The sequence below is a fragment of the Indicator indicator genome, chromosome 1 (genome assembly GCF_027791375.1).
Source record: "Indicator indicator isolate 239-I01 chromosome 1, UM_Iind_1.1, whole genome shotgun sequence".
Lineage (NCBI taxonomy): Eukaryota > Metazoa > Chordata > Aves > Piciformes > Indicatoridae > Indicator > Indicator indicator.
The window spans coordinates 83,906,694-83,926,011 of NC_072010.1; the positions used below are offsets into that span (position 1 = coordinate 83,906,694).

A 19,318-nucleotide genomic window follows, 5' to 3' on the forward strand; every position below is an offset into this window, starting at 1 on the left:
TTATATGAAGTATAACTACCGTGGAAGCCTTTAAAATCCTTTATCCATTCTTTGTCCCTCTGAGATTGTAAAACTATTAGGGGTGTTTATGCTACTGGGAAGGCCACAGTCCATCAACAGTTTTAGAGCAAACCTAGTACTATTGGCCTGAGTCTCAGCTCACAGCCTGTGACACTGCAGCAATGTTTGAATGAGTTTCTGCTCTTGTTTTCTCAGATAAAGAGATGAAAAGCAGCCATTGAAAAGCAACCATTCCTTCAATGCTTGAAGCAGTTCAATGGCTGCTTTTAAAGTGCTTCTGATAAAGTGTGAGCAAATACTCTAGGATCCAGCTAAAGAAACTTCTGAGCTCTGTAGCTCTCCTCATTCTCAGAGAAGTGAAAAAAATCCAACCTGCTTGATGTGAACCAAATGAATTCCTCAATCTCCTCACACGTTGACCTCACAGAGGTAAGATGAAAGGACAGCAGACTAATGTGAATTTAACTATGAGGAATGACCTTGAGTGACACCACTGTGGACCAGCTTCTGCCTTTGAGTATATTCTGAAGTAAAGCCACAGTCAGAATAATTTGCCCTATCTCTCTTCACTTAAGTGAAACAAAGTATGAGAGCTTCCACTGTCTATGACAGAGCAAAAATATTCATAGATACATAGAATGGTTTGAATTCAAAGGGACCTTGAAGATCATCTAGTTCCAACTCCCCTACCATTGGCAGGGACACCTCCCACTAGACCAGGCTGCTTGTGGCTCTGTCCAACCTGGCCTTGAACACCTCCAGGAAGGGGGCATTCACAACCTCCCTGGGCAACCTGTTCCAGTGTCTCACCACCCTTGCTGTAAATAATTTCTTCCTAACAGCCAGTCTAAATCTACCCTCATAGTATCATATACTATCCAAAGATTACAGAAAGTGAATCTCTGTCTAAGCCAATCAAGTGGGAAAAGTAAGGTTTTCAAACAGAAATCCACTAGAAAGAATAAAAATGACGTGACACCAAACCACCTTCATCATTCAGTTATCCTGTAGGTTAACTGGACTGATCACCAAAGTCAAGCAGGGAGAGATCATCCCAGAAGATCCAAGGCAGGTTTCTGTCCTAACAAGGAGTACAAAATGCAGTGACTTACAGTGTACAGTGATGGTGGTTGAGTCCATCATGCTTTTGTCAATCAGAGAGCACTTGTATTCTCCTGTTGCGTTTCGTCTCACATCTGTCATCATATAAGTATCTGAGCTCCTTATACCTTCTGTTTCTCCCTGTGGATGGGAAGCAAAATATTTATTATATATGGGCTTCCTAAAAACATTAATTTTTGTTTACAGAATCAGAAAATGCCAGGTTGGAAGGGACCTCCAAGGATCATCTGGTCCAATGTTTCACAGTTCTTTTCATTATAAGGATGGTAAAATACTCCAAGATATGCAGAGATACAGCATAGAATCATAGAATTGTTTTGGTTAGAAAAGACCTCTAAGATCAGCAAGTCCAACGGTCAAACTAACACCACCATGGCCATTAAACCATGTCCCCAAAGTGCCATGCTAGCCATTAATAATACTAAGGTTTATCTCTTGCATGACACTACAGTTTTAAAAAGCACCTGCAATTAACAGCTTACTCTTTTAATTGAATGACTAACTTATTTTAAGAGGATATTAAAATACAAAATTGGAAAGTTTAGCAGAAAGGAGAAGGTGGAAAACCCGAAAGACTGGAACAGTCTCTGAATAAGTGTGCTGCACAGATCACAACAGCAAAACAAACTTCCTAAATCTGTACCTGATAGTCATATATTGAGTTTAGGAAAAAACATGAAGCAAAGGGACGGCAGCATGCCCTTGTGGTCAAGAGGGCCAATGCTATCCTGAGGTGCAGCAAGAAAAGTGTATCCAGCAGGTCAAGGGAGGTTCTCCTCCCTCTCTACTCTGCCCTGGTGAGACCACACCTGGAATACTGCATCCAGTATTGGGCTCCCCAGTTCAAGAGAGACAGGGATCTACCAGAGAGAGTCCGATGGAGGGTTATGAGGGTGATGAAGGGACTGGAACATCTCTCCTATGAAAAAGGTTGAGAGGGGATCTTATGAACATCTAGAAACATCTGAGGGGTGGGTGTCAAGATGAAGGTGCCAGTCTCATTATGGTGCTGCCCAGTAACAGAACAAGAAGCAACAGGTATAAGCTAGAACATAAGTTCCACTTCAACATGAGGAAAAACTTCTTTACTTCTTGAGGGTGCTGCAGCCCTGGAACAGGCTGCCCAGAGAGGTTGTGGAGTCTCCTCCTCTGGAGACTTTCCAAATCTATCTGGACGTATCCCTGTGTGACCTTCCCTAGGTGATCCTGCTGTGGCATGGGAGTTGGACTCAATCTCTGGAGGTCCCTTCCATTCTGTGATTCTATGAAAGCACAACAAGCCAACCTTCCTCTACACCATGGTATGAAGCCTGGCAGGGTATACACTACCTTATATGCAGTTATCTATAGAAAACTGTTTTTAATTAGCTAGAAAGTATGGATTTCTGACTGCCCACTTCCCAGTTTCCCCCTGATTACAACTGAGTGCCTTAGCCCAGCTTTGAGATGAGTACAGAATGAAACTAATTCACATCCCTGAATCCAGAAATACCTGTGAGTCTTGCAAACAAATCAACACTTCCACAGAATCATAAAGGTTGGAAAAGATCTCTGAGGTCATTGAGTCTAACTGTAACCCAGATGCCTTGACCAATGAACTATATACTGAAGCTCCACAGCTACATACTTATTGAACACCTCCAGGGACAGTCACTCCACCACCTCCCTGGGCAGCCTGTTCCAATGTCTGTCCAGTCTTGCAGCAAAGAAATTTTTCCTAATTTCCAACTTAAACATCCCCTGGCAGAATTTCATGCCATTTCCTCTCCTTCTGACACGAGGGAGAAGAGACTGGCCACCACTCACTCCAGCCTCCTTTCAGGGAGCTGTCTCTCTTCAGCCTTCTCTTCTCCAGATAAAACCACCCCAGTTCCAGCTCTCCTTTTAGTGAAAGAACTAGGATCAGAGGTAGCAAGGAGACTGAAGAGAAGACAAACCTGAGTGTTCAGCTTGCTCTGATAGTGGAGCAAGGAAAGAGACCATACATTTTTCCCCTGGCAGATAGTGAGTTCCTAGGATGACTCACTGAATCTAAATGTTCTGATAAGAGGTCTTCAGCTCCCTGTTTCCCTTGCTGCTCTTCAGCAATTCAAACACACCAGGAGTCCAAAGTAGATGAAGGTCAAAGGCTGATGTGCAGTTTTTGAAATACCTGAAGGCATGCTACTGCTTTGGGCCTCTTTCAAGATCAGCTCTGCTCACTACTGTAGTAACAACAACAACAAAAAAAAAAAGATATAAAATACTAGAGAGAAGCAGGACCCAGAAGGCAAGACTAGGAATCTTAGAAGATAAAGCCACATCTGGCCACCAATTTCCCAGAGTAACAAAATGGTAGAGGTTGGATGGGATGTCTGAAGATCACCCAGTTCCACCCCCTTGCCAAGACAGATTCACCTAGAGATCACACAGGAACACATCCAGGAGGGTTTTGAATGTCTCCAGAGGTGGAGACTCCACTACCTCTCTGGGCAGCCTTTTCCAGCACTCCACCACCCTTTCAATTAAAGATGTTCCTCCTCATATTTAGATGGAACCTCTTATGTTCAAGTTCATGTCCATTATTACTTGTCCTGTCATTGAGCACCACTGAAAAAAGACTGGTCCCATCCTCTAGACACCCACCCTTTAACTATTGGTCAGCACTGATGACATCCACCCTCAGTCTGCTCTTTTCCAGACTAAAAAGACCAAATTCTCTCAGTCTTTCCTCCTAAGAGAGATGTTCCATTCCCCTCAGCATCTTTGAAGCCCTTTGCTGTACCCTCTCAAGCAATTCCCTGAGCCGAGGAGCCCAAAATGGGACACAATACTCTAGCTGTAGTCTCACCAGGCCAGCATAGTGGGGGAGGAGAATCTCCCTCATCTGCTTGCCATACTCTCCTTGATGCACCCCAATTTCACCAATATTAAGATGGTATCCAAGCCTTTATTTTTCTCAGTCTCCATCTTACGCAGTTTTGTTCTACACTTTCTCCTGTGCTGTCAGCCCCCGTTCTTTTTTTGTGTTGTTATGTTACCAAAGAATTAACTAACTAATAATTGAAGAAAAGAAATTGCACAAAGATTCATCTGTGAAAGTCCAAAAGAAATAGTGGAGTAATTTCTCATACTTTCCCTGCTGGATCTTTATGGAAGACACCTTTGACATCATCAAGTCCAATTGCTTGCCTAGAGCTCACAATCCCACCACTACTGCTAAGCCACCACCACTAAACCATGTCCCTCAGCACCACATCCATGAGTCTTTGAGGTACCTCCAGCGATGGTGACTCTACCACCTCCCAGGTCAGCTTGTTCCAATGCTTGATAATGCTTTCTGTGAAGAAATTTTTCCTAGCATCCAACCTAAAATCCTAACTTCCAACCAAACATCCAACCTATTTTTGTCTGTTATGACAACAGATAAGAAAGTTTTATTCAGGATGATAAACTGCTTTACTCCAAACTGCTTCTTATCAAGATGTCTGGTAATGGGAAACAATGCTTAGCAATTTTTTGTAGGTCCAAACCCCACAAAGCTGGGGTGGGGGTAAGCAGAAGGTATATGGCCAGCTCAGGTGAGGTGTCCTCAGAGACTGATGTAATGGCTGATGTCTATCCTCAGTTTTAGTCACATTGAACTCCTGCCTTCATTTGTTACAAAATCACGTAGACACTGACATGGAGCAATGTCTGTAGGAAGGGATGACACAGAATATTTCACCAGGCAGTGACAGCAAGGCAAGACTTACAGGAATGTAAAACAAGAATTCCTGTGGAGGAGGGTTGCCGTTTCCTGAGCACTTCAGAGTGATGTTATCACCTTCTTTAATGGTGCTGCTTTGTGGCAGCACTTCAATAGTCACCTTCTCTGTTGGATCTGTGAAAATAATGGACACATTTAATAGCTTCTGCAAAAAAAAAAAAAAAAAAAACCCACCAAAAAACAGAATGACACTACCCATACAATATTCATGGCCAAAGAGTATGTGACTTTATCAAGCAGGTGAAGGCATTATCATGTACAGATCTCTTCAGAAAAGAACGGAAGTTATTCACACTTCCTGTCCTTTTGTCAGTGAAGTAAGTACAAAGGAGCCATATGTTATTCTTTTTGCTTCACCAAAACACCTGTAGCTGAAACAGCAATAATTACAACCATGTCACGTGGAGTTTCCTTCTCTAGAGACTTTCAGGACCCACCTGGACACATTCCAGGGTGGCTACCAGGAGGACAGACACTCCCTTTCTACAAGGAGTCACGTGGAATAGACAAGGGGTAATGGGGACAGGTTACTGCCAATCAGATTCTCATTGGACTCCAGAAGAATACGTTTCCCCATGAGAACAGTTAGACATTGGAATCATCTCCCAAGAGAAGCAGTGGGTTCCCCTACATTAGTCAGTTTGAAGACTGAACTTGACATGGTGCTAGGCCAGCTCATTTCAAGTCTACTATAGAATCATAGAAGCAGTCAGGGTTGGAAGGGACCACAAGGATCATCTAGTTCCAACCCCCCTGCCATGGGCAGGGACACCTCACACTAGATTAGGCTGGCCAGAGCCTCATCCAGCCTGGCCTTAAACACCTCCAGGGATGGGGCCCCAACACCTACCACGTAGAAAGGCTGGACCAGATGATCCTTGGGGTCCTTTCTAACCTGGCATTCTGTGATTCTGATTCTATTTCTGTGTGACCTGCCACAGGTGATCCTGTTTTGGCAGAGGGTTGGGCTTCATCTCCAGAGGCCCCTTCCAACCCCTGCCATTCTACGATTCTATGTGCTTACAAGAAAAGAAAAAGCCTTGATCAGTATGAACAGTTTCATGACGTGACTTCATTATGAGGAATTAATTTGTCCTCTCTGATGTTCACTGTTTGGAGGACCGCAGCAATTAGGGAAAAAAAACCTGAAGCTCTCGACGCCTTCCATTAGTACCAGATAATAGCCTTCTTGCATTAAAAAGAAAGAAATATGAACTAAACCACTATTTTCAGCCTATTCTATATGCTGATCACTAGAGGCTTTCAGTAAGATTAATTTGGTGAACATAACAGGACCCTTATTGTAGTCAACAGAACTGTAAATGTAACATACTTCTGTCATGTTCAGTCAAGTTGAACCATAAGTTAAAAACCAGAATATTACCAAAGTAAAATGTAAGGCAAAGGATACTTTAATAGAGTCTATTCTTTCTAAGCAGAAGCCTAAATACAATTTTTCAAACCCAAAGCAAAATGAACTAAACTAAAGGAGAAAATATAGAGCTGGCAACTCTCACTGTTTTTATTTCAATAAATAAATAAAACTCCATTAAAAATGCCAGTGTTGCATTAAGGCATAGTTCTGTGCACCTTATTAAACACTAAAACCATCTACAGAGCAGAGAAACTCTTTTCCTGACAGTTGATTTTGTGTGTTCAGTCAAGTGTGCACTCTACAGTCCTTCTGGCCCTCAAGGCATTCATCATGTCTGTCTTCTGCTATGGGATTTTTCAGTAACAGGAACTGCATTTTCTGGGGCCTCTCAATAACTGAGAGCCCTAACACAGCATCTGACTCTTCACAGCAGGAAGAGGAGGGGTATGGGGTTTCAACAAGCCACATCCTCCCTCCTTCAGATATGACAGCCTCAGCTTCCTTCCATAGAATCATAGAATTGTTTTGGTCAGAAAATACTGCCAAGATCATCAGGTCCAACTATCAACATAATACCACCATGGCCATTAAACCATGTGCCAGAGTACCATGACCACACGTTTCTTCAACACCTTCAGGGGTGGTAACTCCACCACCGACCTGGCCAGCCTCTTCTGGTGCCAGAGCACTCTTTCAGTGAAGTTTTTTCCTAACATCCAACCTAAACCTTCCTTGCACAATTTCAGGCCATGTCCTCTTATTCTAGCACCTGATATTAGGGAGAAGAGACCAACCCCCACCTCACTCCAACCTCCTTTCAGGGAGTTGCAGAAGGCAATGAGGTCTCCCCTCAGCCTCCTCTCCTCCAGAGTAAACAACCCCAGTTCCTTCAGCTGATCTTTATAAGGATTGCTCTCTAGACTTTTCACCAGCTTTGTTGCCCTTCTCTGGGAGAATTACTTACCAAGACTGAGTTACTTGGATGTAATTATTCACACAAATTCTCTACTAGAAAGTCAACCAATATCCAAATGATACACTTTAAATCTAAAAATCAGTATATTAGAGCCGTGGAGAAACTACAAGCTGCCAGGTAGCCTGCCAGCATTAAGGGTTCAGTGTTGACTATGCAAAAATGAGAAGCAATTGAGTCCACACTAAACTGTGCTGTGTGCCTACTGCGTATTTCAGAAGTCACAGAGAGGATCGTTCTATTGACTGACAAGAGGAAAGCGACAACCAGCAACACGGACAGCGAAGAGGTGTTCTCAGATCTTCAGTATTCCCATCCACTGCTGTAACTTCTGCTAACCGAGTCTGATGACACCCTTTTTCACTGTAACTTTTTGTGGTTATCACTTTCTTCTTGTCAGTGCAGTATTGACATTGAGCGATAGAAAGAAATCACAGGTCAACCTGAAGGGAAGTAAAAACTGCAGAATGTACTCAGACCTTCTTGCTGAAAAATCAGCTTTGAAGAAACCATCTCAACAGCTAGGCTGCAATTCATAGACTCATAGAATGGTTTGGGTTGGAAGGGACCTTAAAGATCATCTAGTTCCAACCTCCCTGCCATGGGCAGGGACACCTCCCACTAGTCCAGGTTGCTCAAGGCCTCATCTGACAATGTTGCTGTAATTTTCTAAACTCTCTCTGAATTTGCTTTCCCCCCTGCCCTTCCCTGAGGTGGACTTCATACAGCAATAAATTCTTTTCAATAACTCACAGTGAACATCGAAGACAACTGGTTCAGACTGTATTGTTTTCTGGCCAGATGGTCCATAATAGGTCACCATGCAAGAAAACTTGGCATTTGCATCTTCCTTCGTTGGCATGTACTGGAGGGATGACGTCATGGTGAAGAGACCAGTTGTTCTGTTCACACTCTTTTGCAAATCTATGACCACAGCTGAAAAGGAAATACTGTTTCAGTGTCACACAGACTGAATTTGCAAACTTTTCCCTGCACTTTGTTGCCTGCTCTGTATTTGCTAGCAGGCTATTGTGGGAATGCAAGGAATATGCCACAGGCAAGGAACATGACCCTAAGACATTGCATAAATGGTTTCCTTCTGGTATCGCCACTGATATCCCACCAGCAATATTTTATCAATAACATACTGCTAACATGGCAATCAAATCAATCCCAGCTCCTAAATCAAATCCAAACAAAAAAGCAAACTGCAAACTGGTAGATTTTGCAGAATACGTATCTCAGCTTCATTTGTAAGACAGGAAGGCTTCAAAAATGCTGGCAAAACAAATTTTTAGGATCATATTTATAACTCGATTTTGTAAGCATTGTCTGTTTCATGGCAGGTAATATACTGGGGTCTGATGTCAAAATTCAAGTTGAAAGGGGAAGGGAAAACCCAAATGGTGTTCTTAAATATCCTGGAAAACACCTGTGTAAGGTATATATAAAAATCTTTGTAAAGAGACGATCATCCACGTGGTCCAAAAGACAATACTGGACAGGTGTGAAACTGAGAGTGTTAACACCTTGTAAGAAATTGTAAACTAGATACAGGTTTCTACAAGCTACATAGGATCAAGAGTAGCTTTGCAACAGCATTAACAAGGGCTACCCTCTTCCCCATGATGTGATTTTAAAGGTGGAACTGAGAGAGATTATATAGAATCAAAGAATTGCTTTGGCTGGAAAAGAGCTCCAAGATCATTGAGCCCAACCTTCAACCTAAGACCACCATGGCCATTAAACCATGTCCCAGAGTGCCATGGCCAGACGTTTCTTGAACACCTTCAGAGACAGTGAGCCCACCACCTCTCTGGGCAGCCTGTTCCAATGCCTGACCACTCTTGCAGGAAAGAAATTTTTCCTAATTACCAACCTAAACCTCCCTGGCACAATTTCAGGCCATCTCCTCTTCTCACCTGATACTGGGAGAAGAGACCAACCCCCACCTCACTCCAACCTCCTTTCACAGGGAGTTGTAGATAGCAATGAGGTCTCCCCTTAGCTGCTTCTTCTCCAGGCTGAACAATCCCAGGTCCCTCAGCTGTTTCTTGCAAAACCTGTCCTCCAGACCTTTCCCCAGCTTTGTTGCCCTTCTCTGGACATGCTCTAGCACTTCAATGTCCTTCTAGTAAGGGGATCAAAACTGAACCCAGGATTTCAGGTGCAGCCTCACCCATGCCCAGTACATACATGCCCAGGGGTATGATCACTTCCCCTCCTCTGCTGGCCACACTATTTCTGATTCAGGCCAGGATGCTGTTGGCCTTCTTGGCCATCTGAGCATACTACTGGTTCATGTTCAGCCAGCTGTCAACCAGCACCCCGAGGTCCTTTTCTGCCGGGCAGTTTCCACCCACTCTGCTCCAGGCCTGGAGCATTGTGTGGGGTTGTTGTGACCCAAGAGCAGCAGCCAGTGTGGTGTAGCTTGGCTTTTCTGAATGGCTTAGAAGCTTCCTTCCAGTACATGTTTCCAAATGAGTCATTTTCTTCAAAGGACCAATACATTAGACTAAAGTAGAGCTCTTACAAACCCAGTTCTTTGTGCACATGGCTGTCTGGATTCAGGGACATTGGCCATTATTGCAACATACCTTCTTCCACAGGCTGCAGAAGTCTCCCGTTCCTGTACCATGTAACGTTGCCTTCAGGATAACTGTCTCTTGAAACACATTCCCCAAGCTGCAAAACAGAGTATTTGTCACTGGTTTTCATCACTGGGCTTTAGCATCATTCTATAGTTACTTTAGCTAAACATTTCTAGAAAGTTCAAGTGCTTAACCCCAACTTGTTTTTCTTAAATAGGACAAATCCCATCAGTCAAGCTTAGGTAAAATTTGGAAGAGGGTTTGGTGCTGGGTCTAAGATCAGGATGGTCCCTTTTTGCAGAACCAGGCAAGGCTAACACAGCAATGGTGAGGGAATTGCTCTGTGCTCAGCCTGGCTACAGACTGTGCAGGTATGCACCCATACACACACTCCCTTCTCTGAACCTCACTCCACCCCCTTGGCTCTGTATTTTGACTGTAAAGGGATTTCAGGCAGCTGTCGGACATATCAGTTTGAGGGAGGATGCTGCTCTTACCATTTGTAGCTTCTCTGTTTCTAAGAAGTTCGCTTGATGTAAGATTTCTGGTTGAGAGGGTTGTTCTAAAACATAAATAGGATAAAAGTGCTAGTGAAGGGAGCACAATCAGGTGTTTGAAAACAAAAAAGTTGCTAAAAGATACATGGACTTCAAGACTAAATAGAATAAAAGCTGGCCTGGTATTGTCTTAGCCATTAAAAGAAGAAAAAGTGAAATATTTCTGCCTTAGTGTTAGGAAAACCCATCACCTGAAAATGTGTTGTAACTTCTGTAGTGAATCCCATGCATTCCTGACAATATCTATATTGGCACCTGAGAGGAGACAACTGCATCTGATCCATCTGATTTCCATGATAGACAGACAGACTCATAGATTCATAGAACAGTTTGGGTTGGAAGGGACCTTAAAGATCATCTAGTTCCACCCCCCCTGCCATGGGCAGGGACACCTTCCACTAGATCAGGATGCATCCAACCTGTCCTTGAACACCTCCAGGCAGGGGGCATCCACAACCTCCCCAGGCAACCTGTTCTAGTGTCTCACCACTCTCACTGTAAAGAATTTCTTCCTAAAATGTAGTCTAAATCTCCCCTTTTCCAGCTTCAATCCATTCCCTCTCATCCTATCACTATAAGCCCTTGTAAAATGTCCCTTCCTAGTTTTCATGTAGGCCCCTTTCAGATACTGGAGAAGGAACCAACGGTACAGAAATTTGAGCAACAAGAAAAGCAGCTTTTCTCTGGATATTACACTCTGGATATACTGAGCTGTCACACTGTGAAGAACCAAAATTTAACCTCATGATTCCTCTAAGGCTTCTTTTTCCTAACTGGGATTATTACATTTAAGAAATTCAGTTGATAGAGATGAGTGTAATTAATTGATTGTGAGTTAGTTATGACTTTCTTAAAAATAAAACAAAATAAATAAACTTTTTCTTCAGTGCCAGTATGTCGTCTTCTTTACTTTTCTTATGGTAGATGGACCTCTTAGCTTGCCAATGTGGAGGATCTATCAGCGTTTCCATCATAAAAGACTACTTTCTAGAGACTATATAACTTGCCTGTTAAAATAGTTTGGCCTGAAGCCTGGAATGCAAATTTTTATCTTCAAAAGAGACACTTTCCCCCACAATTTAGAGGAAGAGGTGAAAGAGTGAGTGGATAAAAAAAAAATAAATCAATGTTTATATAGTCACAGAAAGCCTTTAAACCCCAGCTATACTGCTTAAATAAGCATACATAGTATATACTCCAACTGATTGAAACATCCTTAACTATGCCAGCTTACAGAACCTTGTTCCCCACATCAAGCTCCCTATGAATAATGGATGGCTGTCAGTAATCCAAGTTTGGAGTGAACTTCAAACTACCTTGCCAAAATCTCTACATGCTGATGAAGCCAAGTGCCAGGTCCTGCACTTAGGTCACAACAGCCCCATGGAATGCTCCAGGCTTAGGGCAGAGTGGCTGGAAAGCAGAAAAGGACCTGGGAATGATGCTTCACAGCTGGCTGAACGTGACCCGGCAGTGTGCCCAGGTAGCCAAGAAAGCCACTAGCATCCTGGCCTGGATCAGCCATAGTGGGGCCAACAGCAGCAGGGAAGTGATCGTGCCCCTGCACTGGGCACTGGTGAGGCCACTCCTTCTATGCTGGGTTCAGTTTTGAGCCTTTCACTACAAGGACACTGAGGTGCTGGAGTGTGTCCAGAGAAGGGCAACAAAGCTGGTGAAGGGTCTGATGAACAGGTCTGGTGAGCAGCAGCTGAGGAAACTGGGGTTGTTTAGTACGGAGAAGAGAAGGCTGAGGGGAAACTTCACTGAATCATAGAATTGTTTTGGTTGGAAATGACCACTAAGATTGAGTCCAACAAGCTACCTAAGACCACCACGGCCACTAAACCATGTCCCAAAGTGCCATGTCCACACATTTCTTGAACACCTCCACGGATGGTGACTCTACCACCTCCCTGGGCAACCTATTCCAATTCTGCAGTTAGAAAAGCCACCATCTGCTCTCTCAAGGCAGGTTCCCAAAGGCAAGGCCAGCTGCCAAACCCTCACAGCCCCCACACATGCACCAAGGTCATGAACTAGAAGGACTTATTTCGCATTTACTAGCTCAGTGTCTGGAGCGAGAAAACATTTTCAACTTGGCAGCAGCAGAGCCTGTTTTGGTGTGTTTGCAACTTCAGCACACTGCTTATCTCTTGGCTTGAGAGCTCGCCAGAGCACTTTGCAATTCTACAGAGATCCCATAATATGGAGGAAAAGAGCTCACTGCCTGTAAAAGCCAAGCGTCAGTGTAGCAGGACAGCAACTAATGTCCACTACGCTGCTCTGCTTTGGAAACTCTGGCCATAAGTGAGAAAGATGAGGACAGGATCCATCTGGAAAGCTGGTAGAGCTTGTTTCAGTTGTCCAGTGAGTGAGACTAGCAGGTGGTACCTGTGCAATGACCCATTTCAGCTCGTTAGTTCTGAGTTAATCCGGCAGCACAGCGGAGGATGTGGCAAGCTCCAGTGAAAACCAGCCTCAGGCAGAACTGGTGGGATACAGCTGAGGTTCAGGTGAACAAGATTAGGGGTTATGAGGGTTTGCAGGGCTGCAGCTTAGCTCTGAATCTTTGGTTCAAGGAGTTAGAAACTCCACTGCTTAAATAAAGGAAGTTTGTAGGATACTTTTAACTCTTTCCTAATTATGCTTGAGAGACAAAGAACAACAAAACCTAAAACCTCCAAAACGAGACTCGAGGAAGTTTAAGAGGGACAGGGAACTACTTGGGAGAGTCCAAGGGAGGCTATGAGGATGATGAAGGGACTGGAACAGCTGTCTGATGAGGAAAGTCTGAAAGACCTGGGACTGTTTGGCCTGGAGAAGACTGAGAGAAGATCTTATTAATGCTTAAAAATGTCTGAAAAGTGGGTGTCAAGAAGGTGCCAGTCTCTTTTCAGTGGTGTGCTGTGATAGGACAAGGGGCAACGGACACAAACTGGAACACAGGAAGTTTCACCTCAACATAAGGAAAAACTCTGCTGTGAGGGTGCTGGAGCCCTGGAACAGGCTGTCTGGAGAGGCTGTGGAGTCTCCTTCTCCAGAGAATTTCCAAACCCACCTGGACACATTCCTGTGTGGCCTGCCCTAGGTGGCCCTGCTTTGGCATAGAGTTGGCCTCGGTGATCTCCAGAGGTGCCTTCCAACCCCTACCATTCTATGATTCCATGAAGTTAAGTGGAAAGAAACGGTAAGAGAATCATCAAGACGTGAACTCAAAATGGAAAACTGCAGATTTTTCTCTTGCAGTGTTAAGTCAGTGACATCACACAGGTGGCATCCTCCATTCCTCTCTTCCTCAGAAAACACAAGCCTTCTCCATTAGCATTAATGCTTACAATAAAACACACAGGCTGTGCTCCATGGCTGTGTTGGCATTGTGTCAATATTTAGAGCAGCACACAGTCATTCACGCAGTTAGCATTTCCTTTCACCACGTACCACTGCTCCATCTACACCTTTACTGCTGTGTGTGATAAGGAAACATGATAATTCTTTATCACTCCCTTTGAAGAGCTGTGCTCTCAGCACGCTCCTCCCTGCTCTCATTGTCTTTCTACAGTCAAGTTGAAAATGAAATGGGGGAAAGGAATTGCTGTTAACTCCTAATCTAGTTTCAAACTCATTTATGCCACTGATAAACCTCTGCATAGATGCTACTAACAACTCCCTGACATCTTCATAGAATCATTAAGGTTGGAAAAGACTTCTGAGATCATTGAGGCCAGCATCAAACCAACACTACCATGTCCACTAAACTATGTTCCAAAGTGCCACGTCCAAGTTTTTTGAACACCTCCAGGGATGGTGACTCCACCACCTCCCTGTGCAGCCTGTTCCAATGCCTGACCACTCTTTTAATATTTTTTCCAAACATCCAATGTAAACTTTCTCTGGTGCAACTTGAGGCCTTTTCCTCTTGTCCAATCACTTGTTACTTGGTTGCGCAGACTGACCTCCACCTCTCCACAACCTCCTTTCAAGGAGTTGTAGAGAGCAATGAGGTCTCCCCTCAACCTCTCCTTCTCCAGGCTGAACAATCCCAGTTCCCTCAGCTGCTGGTCACCACACCTGTTCTCCAGACCCTTCACCAAATTTGTTGCCCTTCTCTGGGCATGTTCCAGCACCTCAATGTCCTTCTCGGAGTGAGTGGCCCAAAACTGAACCCAGGATTCCCTGTAAGAGGTGAGTAAAAGTGTCCTTCTAAAACATAATTCATGTTTTTCAAGCAGAAGAGAGATTTGTTTGAAACTGCCCATCCCTGAAAGCAAGGCATTCCTATAACAGACTTTGCCTGGGTAAATCTGCATCTGAGGAGCAACAAAGGCCAAAAAAAGCTATAGAAATAATGAAGCTGAGGAAGACATTGTTCACTTCAGTCACAGGACAGCATTTACAAATACTAACCTAAGCCTCATCAGTCTTGTGCCCCTACAAAGGCATCACAGGCACCTCCACAAGCTGGGTCAGGATTTAAGGGATTACATGTCTGCTCTGAATCTGCAGCAAGAAGAGCCCAGGTTTGCACATGCTCTTGTACAAACTCTGAGCAGGACTGCACCTCAGAGCATTGGGGCTCACAGTGTGGATCAGCTTTGCAATCAGTCTGAGGCTTTATCAAATGGTAATAAAGTTTAGACTCATAGAATCATTTTGGTTGGAAAAGAACTCCAAGATCATCGAGTCCAACCACCAACCTAAGAACCATCAAACCATGTCCTAAAGTTCCAGGTCCACACGTTTCTTGAACACCTCCAAGGACAGTGACTCCACCACCTTTTGCTCTGACCTAAAACAGAAGTGCAGACTCACCTTCCTCCTGGTAATTCAGGAGGGGACAACAGAAGCTTTTGAGGCTAGCAACTAATTTTTCAACCTCTCTCTTGCTCAGTCACAGTTTCTACCATTGAACACTAGCTGCACAGGGCTGCTTTAAACCTTTCACAAAGTCACTGAATAGTTTGTGTTGGAGGCGACCTTAAATATTATCTAGTTCCAACCCCCCTGCCATGGCCAGGGACACCTTCCACTAAGACCAGGTTGCTCAAGGCCTCATCCAACCTGGCCGTAAGCATCTCTAGGGAGGGAGCATCCACAACCTCCCTGGGCAACCTGTTCCAGTGTCTCACCACTGTAATGGATTTCTTCCTAATATCCAGTCTAAATCTCCCCTCCTCAAGCTCCAATACATTCCCTCTTGTCCTGTCACTACAAGCCCTTGTAGAAAGTTCTTTTCCACTGATCTAATCCTGAAGACCGCACACAGTTAACGTTTCCCTCCTACAGAAGACTTTGCTAAGAGAACAAATGGAAAAATGGAAAATAATCAGTGCTAATTTTACATTTTTCATTTCCAAGGCCAAATGACATCACATCAGTGAGTCACTATCAAAGTCTAAAATTCTCTTTGAGCCAGCACTTATCATGAACAAACTGCAAGTGCAGGCAGCCCCGTTACATAAATGCCACCAGTAGATTACATTTTTGAAAGCTGCAGAAATTTGCTGGTCTTTAGTAATTTACTCAGCCAAACTTAACTTTCTTGGCTTTAATCTTTCCATTAAACAGAAGTTTCTGTAATTTACAGCTCAGATGCTGATGAATGTTCACAGTCGTAACAACTGTGATGCACTTACTGAAGACTTTGACTAACGTTGGCTCTTCGGAGACATCATCTTCTGTAACCAGCATACATACAAATCTCCTCTCATCACTGATTCTTGCATTCTTGATGGATAATGTGAAGTTTTCTGAGAGACTCAACCTGTCTTTGTAGTCTGGCACATCATCATACTGTACATTTTTTTTTGTTGATGATCTGAAGGCAATAAATACTGGAGATTCATTTGGCATTTCCTGTAATGAAAGGAGAAACACCTCTGTTTTGCACAAACATTCATTTAGAAGTTCCTGAGGAGCTGCAATTGGTACAAACTCATAAATTTTAAAAAAATAATTAAATATATAAGCTGATTCAGATGGCTTTTTGCCTGATTTATTCCTGCTATACTAACAAGAAATTCACCAATAATTCAGTAGAAACTCACAAGAGCTAGTTTAAGACTGCTGTGGTACACATTGTGCATCTCATCAGTAGAAATAATTTCAATGCTTTGGCTCAATCTCAGCATAGCACAGGGTCTCCTCTGATGAAAGCTGGTATTTCTGGCACCTGCCTCTATGCGTATGAGAAACCATTTGAAATAGAAACATTTCTGAGCTAAGCTCAAAAGCTTTGGTTTCCTTTTTTTCCTCCCAGGATTGTTTTACATATTCATATTGTTTGTCTGGGATATTCAGACTCCATTCCAAATGCAGGATTTAATCAGGCATAACTGCCTATTTTGTTCTAAATTAGTTCCTAGGGTTTCTTTTTGTTTGTTTGCTTGTTTTTTGGGGCTTTTTTTGTCTTTTCTGTTTAAAGGACCCAAGAGCTTGTAGCATGGGAATATACATACAGTCAAATATTGTTATTTATGCATCTCAGGATACTCTGCAAAATACTGTTTCTAGACATCCTCCTTACATTAATAAGTATGCAGTTGCCATCCTAAGAAGGAAAACAAAGTTCACAGCCTTGCACAAACCTACTATATCATCATCTTATTTTTATGAGAGACGAAGTCTACATGCTGAGTTCTGCAGGATTTCATTCCAGTGCGCCCTAAACTAGGGACAGGCACTGCCTGCCTTCAAACAAAGTGAGGCGAAAGGTTGACTCCATCTTTATGTTCAGTATTGTGCTGGGAGCCAGAAGAGATTTTAATTCCCTTTTATCCCTTGCACCTTGTAGCACTGATGTGAGCAGTGCTCCCAGCACAATACCTCAGCTTGACTGTAGAGCCCACAAAAGCATGATGATGCTGTGACAAGAGATGAGCGGTGTCAGAGTCAGGCAGGGAGCAGGAGGGAACAGCTAATGTGAAGTTTAAATTCCCTTATAGTCTTTTTGCTTCTCCCACTCAGCTGTGGGATTACTCTAGATGTCTGTCACGCAGGAAACAGTTTTGCAGTTAGCTGTCAAGTGAAAACGAGCTCTCAACTCCAAATCCCACCAGAATGCCAGCATGCACAGGTAGATGCTGAAGGGAGCAATCCCTGCTCCTGCCTTGGTGCACGTGTCCCAGCACCCTCAGGCTCCCACCACCGACCTGCATTGCTATGCTCAAAAGCATCACAGGAGAAAATGGAGTTTCTTCTTCCTCCCATGCAATAATCATCTGACCAAAAAGTCCTAAACCAAACCCTTTCCCTGCTGAAAACAAAAAATATTGGCATGCTGGGAGCTGGCCTGGGAGGATAAGTATCACTTTCACTTGGTTGTGTGGGCTGTGGCAATAATTTCATACAACAGTGCTTGGGTGGGCATTTCTAACACATTGGATGTTCTCTCCCTTTCCATTTAGAAGAAGCTATAATGTCTCCATTTGCTGCTTGGTACTTGTCCAAGAGGAGCAATCCAAATGCACCAGAAGGAAATAATGCATTTCTTTTTCTCAAAATAACCTTGCCTCTTCATACAGGCAGTCCTCCCAAGAGAAGTCAGCAGACTAAAAAGCACATAGCAAAATCAAGGTCCTGCATCTTCTGAACACTTATATGAAACAGTTTCACTGTCCCTTTTTGGAAAACATCCTCCACGGACTTCTGACTTCCCAAAACATGTTTATGGATCAGGAACTCTTGAATGGGGGAAGGCTGCAAAACTGCCAATTTCCAGGTTCAAGGGAAAAGAAAAAACCCTGGTGGCAGACGAGTCTGCTGTCAAACAGGCAGGTGGATGCCATTTTAAGAGAACAGAAAATGATGTCATTTTAAATCCACTGAGTAAGCATCACCCATTACTGCTGGTAGCATTTTGTTTGAGCAGGAGAGGAGATGTAGATGAACTTTACAATAGCAGGAAAACTCATTGTCCCTGTGTCAATCTGAGAAGCAAAAGAGTTTTTGTATCCTGGTGTTTTCTTTCATGTATGCTTCCAGGTTTCTTTTGAGTTTGATAAGCTTCTCCTTTTGGCCCTGCATACCAGTGTCATCCAGGAGAAGTGCATCCTGTGGCGTTCCCACTGCAGGCTGACCCAGACAACCAAGAAAGCACTGGTGTCTCTGCCTCTCTTCTCCATACAACACAAATGGCAGACTGAACACACCAGCAGCTCCACTAAGGTCAGCACCAACCCTCTTCTTCATTGTGCCTTAAATACACTGAAGCATGAAACATTGTTGAGTGACTGCCTGGATCAACCAGACCCAAGGACAACACTTTCCCAGAGATAAAGATGCCCTGCTGCAGGCAGCCTCCTTCAGAAGCATTCAAATGTACAACAACATACACTCAAATGCCAAGTGAGTGAGACACCACTGGGGAACACACCATGTCTCTAATACAGGTTGGCAGAGAACTCCTGAATAATTATTTCTCTTGAACAAGAAGATTAATCCCTCAAACCTCTAATCTAGGCAGATTGGAATCTTGCAGTCTTACAAACACAGGGATGAACGTCTTCATATCTGAGACAGAAATCCTATCAACTGGCAGTCTTGTAATGTCATACCCAAAAATTACACATCTTTTATACCAGCTCTAATGAATATAGAGGTAAATTATACTTACATATTTCCATTTTCCAAACATAAGACCATCTGGTACTTCTAGACGACAAGGCATAGTGATGGTATCTCCATATACTGCATTTACTGTGTACAATCCCAGAGCTGAGGGAGAAACAGAAAGAAAGGAAACGATTTTGAGCATTTTCTTTGTTCACAGCTGTTCACAAGAGCAGAGCCACATCCTTTGCAAATGGGTATCTACCAGCAGCACGATTTCATAAATGGTTTGGGTTTGAAGGCGCCTTAAAGGTCATCCAGTTCCAACCCTTCTGCCACAGGCAGGGACACCTCCCACTAGACCAGGTTGCCCAAAGCCTTGTC

At 43.6% G+C, this 19,318-nt stretch overlaps 1 protein-coding gene across 1 annotated transcript in view; it reads right to left on the reverse strand.

Moving 5' to 3' along the window:
* ALCAM (activated leukocyte cell adhesion molecule) overlaps positions 1 to 19,091 on the reverse strand; it is a 35,942-nt gene extending 16,851 nt beyond the window's left edge. Inside the window, exons 1-7 of the mRNA XM_054384713.1 lie at positions 18,999 to 19,091; positions 16,021 to 16,240; positions 10,328 to 10,392; positions 9,837 to 9,924; positions 7,993 to 8,175; positions 4,878 to 5,005; positions 1,134 to 1,263 (exon numbers count right to left, since the gene is read on the reverse strand). Coding sequence (XP_054240688.1) covers positions 1,134 to 1,263; positions 4,878 to 5,005; positions 7,993 to 8,175; positions 9,837 to 9,924; positions 10,328 to 10,392; positions 16,021 to 16,240; positions 18,999 to 19,052 — 868 coding nt within the window. The 5' untranslated portion in view covers positions 19,053 to 19,091. The remainder of the gene's footprint in view (positions 1 to 1,133; positions 1,264 to 4,877; positions 5,006 to 7,992; positions 8,176 to 9,836; positions 9,925 to 10,327; positions 10,393 to 16,020; positions 16,241 to 18,998) is intronic.
* Positions 19,092 to 19,318: the final 227 nt, after the last annotated feature.